The sequence below is a fragment of the Sminthopsis crassicaudata genome, chromosome 5 (genome assembly GCF_048593235.1).
Source record: "Sminthopsis crassicaudata isolate SCR6 chromosome 5, ASM4859323v1, whole genome shotgun sequence".
In the NCBI taxonomy this organism is placed as follows: domain Eukaryota; kingdom Metazoa; phylum Chordata; class Mammalia; order Dasyuromorphia; family Dasyuridae; genus Sminthopsis; species Sminthopsis crassicaudata.
The window spans coordinates 107263004-107274214 of NC_133621.1; the positions used below are offsets into that span (position 1 = coordinate 107263004).

Consider the following 11211-nt stretch of genomic DNA (forward strand, 5'->3'; position numbering starts at 1 on the left):
CATGTTTGCCACATAAATCTCAGCATCAATATGGTAAATCAAAATCCACGATAACAACAAAACAGTGGGTGGAAAAATTAAAGCAACTGTTGTGGCTTCCACTTAACCTCATTCCCCACCAGGAAATTGCATTTAAGAAAAAAAAGATAATTATTCAAGTTTTGTTTTTTTTAATCTTCCTTTAAAAAATTTCTAGATAAACTAAAAATCATTGAATGGATAATCTTTACTTATAACAAGTTAAGAAAACATCAATGTGAAAAAATGTAGAAAGAAAGCATAATGCATATTGAAGTAAGAAAGCATAACACCAGCTGTGGTACTTCCACATTTCCACACATCTGATCTCGCCTGTGTAGGTACTCCATTAAAAAGAGGAGATCTTATACTCATACTTTTTCCTGAGTGATTCCTACCCATATCTTCCCATAATCAGCCAGAGCTTTTAGGACTTAATATTCCAGGAGTCCCAGTGTATCTGATGTCTGCAGAGTCTATCTAAAACTGACAGTGTTGATGAATTAAGTGAATGGACTGCCCATCTAGTTTCATGCTGGAAGAAATAAATATTCTGCATCCATATGGCATACTTTCACAGTTTGTCAGCCTTAGATTTTTCCATTCGTCATGGTTTTCAGAAAAGGCTCTACAGCATTCTGGGGAAATCTGTACTGAACAAAAAGATATCTACAAAGAGGAACATCTAGAAATATAAAACATAAAAAACATCCTTCCATTTGGTCTCTGGGCAGAACATCCTCCGTGACAAGACCTTTGGTCACTATTCATTCTCCTTTGTTTGATGGCTCCATTCATCCTGCTTATCAATGGATTGATGAAAAAAGTTATCTCTCTGGTTCATGTTATCTTGTGTGATCAGAACATGTGTATGATAGACACCTTTTAAATGTCTTTAAGACACGTTTGGTTTTGGTTTGATATATTTTACAAGAATAAGAATAAATATAGTGGGATCAATTAAATGATTATTCTCAGTTTCAGCAAGGATATCCTAGATATGTATAGTGATAATTCTTATAAAAATTTAATAAAGGTAAGAAAATAGACTTATGTGTTAATAGTTCTTAATCTCCTTTTAGTTGTCGTGAATTCCCCCCCTCCAATCTTTCTGTATTTTTTCTTCCTTCAGGTATTTTGAAAATCAGTCCTTCAAAACTTTTGAAACGATATCACCTCCAGCATGTTTTTCTTTTGTGTATGTGCACATGGGTGTATGCCTGTTAAGAGTATATAATAATATAAGGGTCGCTAAGTGTGCAGTGGGTAGAACCCCAGCCCTGAATTCAAGATGACCTGAGTTCAAATCTTTACTTAACACTTAATACTTCCTAGCTATATAATCCTGGACAAGTCACTTAACCCAAATGTCTCAAAAAAAAAGAAAAAAAGCATGATAATAGCTGCAGTCATATATTTTACCTAAAACAAGCAGTTTTACAGAGTTTTCTAAAGAAATAGTCAAAGTAATGTACCATAATACAGTATTCTAGGACCCTATTCCTGATCTTTCAGGTTTTTCTTCAAACCATGCTTATCCTCCTAGCTGTCCCTTTGGCACTTCAAACCTAGCATGTTAAAAACCAGATTTATTATCCTCCCCAAAAACCCAGTTACCTTTCTGCCTTCCCCATTTCCTACTGTCAAGCCCCTAAATCTTTGCTAATGCTATTTCCTACTCCCAACACTTCCCATTCAACCCTACTTCCTTTAATCTCTGCCTATGTTAAACCTACCTCAATTAGAGCTCAAAGCCATTTCCTGCATTAAGCCTTACTTAATTTCTCTTAGACAACAGTAACGCCAGCCTTCTAATACCTTGTAAACTCTTTTATGGTTTTATTTCACATAACTTTGTACCTTTGTTATTTATGTAGGTGTCATAATTCCCTTCTAGCTTGTGTTTTCCATAGGGACAGGGAACTGGGTCACATTTATTCTGTGGATCTATTCCATCACTCTGCCAAGTATTCTGCACATGTCAAATTCTGATAAATAGTTGCCAAAGTTGCTGATGTGGAAAGTTTAATTCCATTTCTAATTCTATCCTTAGTCTCTCATGTAACACCAGGCAATTTATGGAACTTCTTAAGACCTCAATTTCCTCATGTGAAAAATTAAAAAAAAATCTCCTCTCTAAAGAAATCTACATACACTACACACACACACATACATACATCACACACACACACACACACACACACACACACACACACATCACACACATACACGTAACCATATCACACACACATTTTTTATGTCAAAATAATTTGGGTATCCCTTAATTTACCATTTCAAGTAGTTACCTTAAAATTAATTAGTTTTTAAAAACTATCAATAAAACATATCCTGCTCAATACCTTCTCAGATAAACATGGATAGATCATGAATTCTAGCGTCATTCTAGGTCATTTGCCATTCTAATATGCACTGACATATGACAAATACATATTCCACATGTACATAAATTTGTCTAAGGTTTTCAAAGTGTTTTGGTTTGGGTTGTTTTTTTTTAAACCACAATCCCATGTATTCAGCAGAGCTTTGATTTAATTCCAACCTACCAGCCAAAAGAAGTTCAACAGCAGCTAGTTCGCCAATGTCAAAAAGGTCACTAAGGATGAAGGCTTCTCTAATGAGCTGCTCAGGAAGAAGTCGAGTTCCTTGCTGACCCTGGATAGCAACTCCTTCTGTACTTTGCCTTCTGAACCTTCTCATGCTGCTGAACATTTTTGGCCTAAAAAGTGAAAAATTATGATAAATTGAATATATGGTTAGTAAGACACTTCATATGATCCCTAAAAAATATGATATCAGTAACCTAACCTTAACATAGGACTAGCAGAAACATTTTTTCTTAAATAAACCAAAAAGAACTTGACAGACCTAAGATAATGATTTTTAATATTACTCTAGTGCCTAAACCTAATCCTCCTCCAAACTTTCTAATTCCCAATTTGAAGTAATTACTATATTCCCAGTCTCTACCATTCATAACCTCAGCATTAACCTGAATTCTTCCCTCATCTTCAACCCATACATCCTAATAGTTTATTTTGTCTTTTCAATCGTACCTCTGTTACATCTCTAATATCCCTTCTTTTCTATCAATTCACATGGCCACAACTTAATTCCTCAAACCCCTATCAATTAATACTCCTTTTCTCCCAAAAAAAAAAAAAATCCCTTACTGGATTCTTGAATAATGAGATGAAATCAGGTTTGTGTTTCTTTAAAATCAGGTCAAGAAGATGGACAGCTTCAGGTTGTCTTCTCCAAATAGCGTTTCCCACTGTTTGCCAGATGTCTTTGTATGGACCCCAGAGGCTAGCAGCTTAAAGAAAAATCACCAAATTTAAATCTACATTTGGAATGAAATCTTGTAAATCTAAAACTACTCAGTTTCCTGGTAGACAAAGAAAATTATTTTGCGGAGGATAAATGATCCTACTTCTAAAAACATGAAGCTATCTGTGCAAATTATTATATATAAACTTAAGCATAAATTTAGAAATTCTGATGTTCTCAAAAACAAATATACATGATATTTTATCCCTACGTAGTAGGAATAGAAATGAAACCTGTGATTTCTCCATTTTTCTCTTGCAACTCTATTTCTCTGCAGCAATCAAGTCTCAAACTTGTCTAGAGCAGAGGAGTTCAAAACAGGATACAACATTCAAGTCAAACCAGATTAAAATGCAATTGGAAAAATATTTAACAAAATAAAAACAAAACATAGATTATATTCTATTAAATTATGTCAGTATGCCACCCACAGGGATCTTGATGTATGGGCTAGCCTCTGCCTCCCAAACCCGACCCCATGCACAACTGAAGCCAGTTATTCCTGGCACCAAGTCACTACACCAGTCTGATTAAAATTACAGAAACAACAGTAGAAGACAACATATATAGCTTATGAAAAGTCATTTTTCTTAGAAGCTATTTGAGAATGTTACAGGTTTTTAATTTAAGTTTATGTAGATATAAGGTTAAGTGCGCTTTCTTAGATGATTTATAGAGATAGAGATATATACATGTTATACCGAAGGGTACACATAAGATGCAATCTGCCCTATTGATTATGGTGCTTTAATCAAATATATAGTACAAAAACTGATATGACAGAAAAAGTGGAAGAAAAGATAGAGGAAGCAACTTAATTGCCTTGAATGGCCAGATTAAAGCATTTGGATTTTTTGCTTGAAGCAATGGAAGTTATTGTAAGATCTTGGGACAAAGGAATACTTGATGTTTTTGAAAGTTTAATCTAGAAGTGCTAATACTGAATGAACTGGAGATGCCAAAGGAATAAAGGTTTGGTAAAAGGTTATTACAGTAATCTAGGTTTCATCACATGGACTAGAATTGGCTTGGAAAATAAAAAGAGACGAGACAGACACCAGAAACATTGCAAAGAAAGAATCAACAAGGCTTAGTGATTGACTGGAAATTAAAAAGGACAAGAGCCAAAAGCTTAAAGCTAAATCACGAAAAATTTGAAGGCAAAATGTCACAAAAACAATAATACAAGAAAAGGAACAATTAAGGAACTTAAATATTTTAAGTCCTAGTCTACAAAGTTATACTCAAGGCAATAGCCAAAAATTTAAAAACCAATCAATTTCCAAGTTTTATATGTAATAATCTGAAAAATTTCTGTTTTAGTCAACTAGAAGAAACTTAAGTACTCTGCTCCTGGTAATGTAGTATAAAGAAAGGATACTGGTTTGGAGTCAGGAAACCTGACTAAAACCCTGACTATTATTTACTACCTGTGGAAGCTTTTGCAAATCATTTAAGAGCCAAACCCAAACCAGATTAAAATGTTATTGAGAATGAATGAATAAATAAACAACCAAATAAGCAAATAAATAAAAGTAAATGAATGAATGAATGAAATAAAAATATAGTATAAAACAGATAAATTGTTCATTTGTGGTTTTCTAAATTAACATGCTGCCACAGAGATCCACTTTTGAGTGTGACTGTTCTTTGTTCTTGAAAGGAATCAGGAATGTGATGTCATGACTTGCAAGTGAACTGGATTTAAATGAGGCAGGACTATACAAAATCCTCACTTTTTCATTCACAGTCATCTAAGTCCATGGCAATGCAAGATATAGATCAGGAGACTATATAGATCTGGAGATAGTTCTGGTCTTTCCCAGGACTCAAGTATGTCTGAGGCAATATCCATTCAGTAATTAAACAAGGTAAGAAATGAAGCAAAGAATGGCCTCTTAGTAAAAGAAAAAAAAAAAAAATCTTAGAGGGGAAGATCCTTAAGATTTCTGGCCAAACTGAAAAAAATTGCTATTTACACTCACTAAGAGACATTATACCCAAACAATGACCAATTAAACTGGGACCTACTTTTAATCAATCAATAAGAGCCAGAATGATCTGGGCTAAGGACACCAAAGAATTGGATGATCAATAGAAGCACCTTGTATGTCTCTTTCCATAGTCCTGCCTTGTACAAAATTTTTATTGGAAGCATAGATAAAGGTAAAGAAAATATTATTATTGAAGCATAGATGATACAAAACTGGGAGATACTTAAAATGCTAAATAATTAGATTAAAAATTAAGATTAAAAAAAGAAAAGGACCTAGAACAATGTGTCAAAATTCAATATGAAAGGTAAACAAAATCTTACAGTTTGATTTTGTTTAAATCAGCTGCACAAATACAGGTTCAGCGAAGTCTAAATGGTTGTTCATGTAAAAAATGTCTGGGTCTTAAGTTGCCTAAAGGCTCAAAAGAATAACATTATGTACCCAGTAAAAATTTTTATGCAAATAGAATTCTTACTGTACAATATAGATGTGGCTTGACTAAGGCATTTTCTAGGCACAAAAAGTAAAAGGGCATAAGAACAAAAATGAACTGTGCAGAAGAAAAAGTGGGTGTGGCAACTAGAATAATTAAAGGGGAACTATTTAAAAGGAAGATTAAGTAGGAAATAAACACAGTCTTCAAACACTAGAAGGGCTAAGATACAGAATAAAGTTTAGACTTATTCCTTATCATTCTTAAAAAGTCAGAACTAGAATTAATAGGGTAAAAATTATAGGTAGGCAGATTTAGAGTCAATATTAATAAAGAAACTACCAAAAATGAAAAAGGAGCCTGTGAAAGTAGTGAGCACCTCATCACTGGATATGTTCAAGCAAACATCGGGTGACATTTTACAAGGATTTCCACATTGGGCAGGAAGGTTGGACTATCTGACCTCAAGTCCTTCAAGATCTAAAATTCTGATTCTAAGTTTTTGAGATACTAAAAGAATATCAAACACCATTCTGATGTCAAATATGAAAGAAAATGTCAATTAAGTCTGGTTCACTCAAGAATCACAAAACTCAGACCCTTGCCATACTGAAAAAGTGATTATCTGCCAGAAAACCTGAGCCAGGGGAAGAATCTACCAATACTACACGGAAACCACTCTACTTTTGGACAGGAAATTTTTCCTAAAACTCGTCTTAATTTCCTTTTGAAAATTTTACTCATAGCTAGAAACTGGAAGTTGAATGGATGTCCATCAATTGGAGAATGGTTGGGTAAATTGTGGTATATGAAGGTTATGGAATATTATTGCTCTGTAAGAAATGACCAGCAGGAGGAATACAGAGAGGCTTGGAGAGACTTAAATCAAACTGTTGCTGAGTGAAATGAGCAGAACCAGAAGATCACTATACACTTCAACAACAATACTGTATGAGGATGTATTCTGATGGAAGTGGAAATCTTCAACATAAAGAAGATCCAACTCACTTCCAGTTGATCAATGATGGACAGAAACAACTACACCCAGAGAAGGAACACTGGGAAGCGAATGTAAATTGTTAGCACTAATATCTGTCTGCCCAGGTTACATGTACCTTCGGATTCTAATGTTTATTGTGCAACAAGAAAATGATATTCACACACATGTATTGTACCTAGACTATATTGTAACACATGTAAAATGTATGGGATTGCCTGTCATCGGGGGGAGGGAATAGAGGGAGGGGGGGTAATTTGGAAAAATGAATACATGGGATAATATTATAAAAAAATATATATATAATAAAAAAAATTTAAAAAAAATAGTGAGTTAGAGCACCTTTTCATATAGCAATTGGAGAATGGTTGGGTAAATTGTGGTATATGAAGGTTATGGACTATTATTGCTCTGTAAGAAATGACCAGCAGGAGGAATACAGAGAGGCTTGGAGAGCCTTAAATTGGCTGTTGCTGAGTGAAATGAGAAGAACCAGAAGATCACTATACACTTCAACAACAATACTGTATGAGGATGTATTCTGATGGAAGTGGAAATCTTCAACATGGAGAAGATCCAACTCACTTCCAGTTGATCAATGATGGACAGAAATAACTATACCCAGAGAAGGAACACTGGGAAGCAAATATAAATTGTTAGCACTACTGTCTATCTACCCAGGTTACTTATACCTTCGGAAGCTAATAATTAATGTGCAACAAGAAAAAGGTATTTACACACATATATTGTATCTAGGTTATATTGTAACACATGTAAAATGTATGGGATTACCTGCCATCGGGGGGAGGGAGTGGAGGGAGGGAGGGGATAATTTGGAAAAATGAATTAAAAAAAAAAAAAGAAAGAAAATTTTACTCATTGCTCAGCCTCCTAAAGCCAAAACAAAAGTATAGTTCCTCTCCTACTTGACAAACCATTCAAATACATGAAGGCAGCTATTATAGTCCCCCATATACTCTTTTCCAAGATAAAAAAAAAAAAAACACCAGCTCCTTCAACTTAACCTCAAATGGCATGGATTCCAAGTCCTTCACATTATGAATGGCTTCCTCTGAGTTTTCTCAAGTTTAGCTTATCAATGTCTTCCTTAAACTATGGCATCCAGAACCAAACATAATATTCCAGATTATCCCTGGAAGAAATGGCTCTCAATTAAACCTCAGAGTAAAAGTAAAAATATAGTACCTTTTCTGACTGCCACATATTAAATTTAGTCCAATAAAACCCTCATTTTTTTTCATAAAACCTGTTTCTAATTATGTAGTCACCATTTTATACTTGTGAAGTTGATTTCTGAGCACATATGAAACATCAAATTTATTCCTACTAAACTTCATCTTATCAGATTCAGTTTATTAGGCCTGACTAGATGTAGAGAAAGCTACAATTTTTTTAATATCACTTTGTGTAATAGGGCAAATAGCTGTAAATACAGTTGTAATACCCCCTAAGCAAAGTATAATGGTGAGAGCTGTTTGGTTAGATGTTATAACAGGGCTGAAGCGGATTAAGAGGAAGATGCCTGCTACAACTATTGTGCTGGAGTGAAGTAGGGTTGATACAGGGATTGGGCATTCTATGGCTGAAGGGAGTCAAGGGTGAAGGCCAAATTGAGCTGATTTACCAGTTGCTGCAATGGTAAGACCTAGTAATGCTAAAGTATCAATATTTGTTATAAGGATTTGTTGAATATCTCAAAAGTTGCTATTGAACATGAGTCTTTTTCTCAGATCCTTTTTCTCAATCCTAATTGTTCTCTTTGAATTTCTAGTTTCCTTGGATGTAAATCTCCTATATTAGGCCCCACCTGATCTCCTAGCTACTTCTTCTTTTCTTCTTTTGGTTCACTTATTTATTGTTGTGTCCATTTCTCCACCCAATAAATTTCTTTTCATTTTAGTCTTTGTATCCAAAGTGCCTAGCAAACAGCAGATACTTAATGTTTCTTTCTGACTGAGGTGGCAAAGGAAGGTGGTTACATGGATCAAAGATATCCTTGCTTTATATTCCATGGAGTGTCCAAACTCTCAATCTTCTTCCAGGGGACTCTGCAGGAGGGCTCAGTGACTGAGTGGACAGCACTGATGCATCTAACTTTTTCAGTAGGTGGCATCTGTTCCTGAAAAGCTGTGGGTCAATGAAACTTTTTATATGAACCCTGCAGTAAACTGAAATTACTTTTGGTACTAATTTATTTTTTCTGTAAATGTGAATATTCACACATTTAGCTTACTTAGAGGCCCCTCAAGGATAGGGACAATTTTGAATCCTCAGCAACAAGCCTTAGGAAACTGAAAGACTTCATGGAGGACTGAACTATGAAAGTGTGGATTCAAATCTTCCTTCAGATACCCACTGGCTGTGATTCTGGATGAATCCTTCCATCTCTTATGTGTATCTCTAAGTCACAGACAGTGCTTCCCCACAAGGGTCCAAAATCAAAGTCTTTAGGTATTGACACAATTTTAAAATGTGGTTTTACTATGCCCTAAATTTACTATGAATCCTGATTCTGGGTCTTTTTTATTATCTCCTTCCTCACCTTAGTTTCCTTCCAGACTCAGCTCAAATCCCACCTTCTGCAAACCATACTCCCCAGCCTCCCTTCCTGAGAAAACTGCATATGGACCCAGATGGTTCTGGAAGGGAAAGGCAGGTGACCTCCCTCCCTCACTTAAATCCAATTCACTTATGTCATCCTCTCATGGTCCTATTGGAGAACAAACAACAAATACTTATGTCATGCATGTATGTGGTCTTCCCCATCCTTGAGGCAAGGATATTTTTAGCTTTCCTTAGGGCATACCATGCCTATACAGTGTCTAGTATATGTATACTTATTAAACTTATTATTATTATTAAACTTATTAAAAGCTTGTGGATGTAATTTACCTATGTGAATTTCCTAAGCCCTGAGCCAGCCCGCAGGCCTCCAGCACCAGCTCTCTCCCCACTACACTCCCCCCCAACCTCAAATCGAGTATATAACTAGCTCACCCTCCTCCCGCCAACAATACCATGCATTGAGAACTCTTCCGGAGTAGAAATTACCATCTGTTTTTATGGGACATTTTCACATTTCTTGGTACTCTGATCCCAGTCTCCAGCACCCTGAACCTTAGACAAATGGGACCAGACAGAGGCAGATGAGTGGCTCCGAGCATGGAGACCAGGACAGGAAGACCTCAGTTCAAATCGAGCCTCAAACACTTCCTTGCTGTGTGACCCTGAGCACGCCATTTAACCTCTGCCTCAGTTTCCCCATCTGTAGAAAATCACTTATAAGGATTATGTCCCAAGACTGTGTGACCCTAAGAAGCCAGTTAACCCTTACAGGCCTCCGTTCCCTAATCTGTAAAAGGGGAGGAGTAATAATGCTTGCTACCACCCCCGATTGTGTGAGCCAGGATAAACGCGCGGAACTACTGCCTGCCTCCGTTTCCCCAGCTGTAGGACGGAGGCAACAATACCCCCTCCCCCCGGGAGATTGAGGATGCCCGCGAGATCAGATTTGTGGGGCGCTCCGCCGTCCCCCCGGATCCTCTCTCTGCATCCCTTCCGGACCCGGCCCGGGGCATGGGCCGCCGGCCGCTCCATTCAAACCGCGCCGAGGGGCGTGTCGCGAGGCCGGCTCCAAGCCTAGGCCTGCGTAGGGGCCCAGGCCCTGCAGATGCGGGAGCTGCTCTCCCCGCGCCCCGTCCCCCGCCTCTCCGCACCCTGGGGCCCAGGGAGCCGGCACCGCGGTCAGGCTTCCCTGCAGCCGAGGATTCAATCAAGGGCGCCGCCGGCTCTTACCCGAATTTACCGCCAACAACGAAGCCATCTTGGAGGCCAACTACCCGGGTTCCCCGGCGCATGGAGGGCCCCCAAGAGAGCTGGGGAAGGTTATGACGGTGCCTGCACAGAATAGCTGCGGTCCCGCTCTCTACGAAACTCAGGCCGCTACGACAGAGGCGTGGACACAGCGCAGATATCCGCCCCTGGTGCTAAATACCGACTTTCGTCGTTAACGTTTCTTTTCAAATAAGGCAGGAGCCGCTCGAGTGACATATGAGGTCTTCGTACGAACTCCGCCCCTCGCAATACATGCTGGGACATGTAGTTCAGTCGTTACTGCCGGTTTTATCATAAATTAGTACGTGAAAATGGAAAGCAGAACGCCCGAAATTAATGATTTTGGACTTGTTATTAATGTTTCTTGGTTCCGGATAAATTATTATTTCCTCCTAAGTTTAGGGAAATGTCATCCTTTTTTCCTTATTAAATTCTTCTTCTCTTTACTTCCTTCTGTCTGGAAGTCTTTACCAAGTTTCCCGGAGACCAGAAACTGAATCTACTGTTAAAATATTCCAAAAAACAAGACAAAACAGTATTCCAAACTTACTCTGTCAACATAG

General features: G+C 37.4%; 1 protein-coding gene across 1 annotated transcript in view; it reads right to left on the reverse strand.

The window, feature by feature from the left end:
• The window catches only part of NUP205 (nucleoporin 205), a 77820-nt gene extending 66977 nt beyond the window's left edge, over positions 1-10843 (reverse strand). The window contains 4 exon segments of the mRNA XM_074267835.1: positions 2583-2715; positions 2717-2755; positions 3210-3352; positions 10610-10843. Of these exon segments, the coding sequence (XP_074123936.1) occupies positions 2583-2715; positions 2717-2755; positions 3210-3352; positions 10610-10637 (343 nt within the window). The 5' untranslated portion in view covers positions 10638-10843.
• Between the last annotated feature and the right edge of the window lie 368 nt (positions 10844-11211).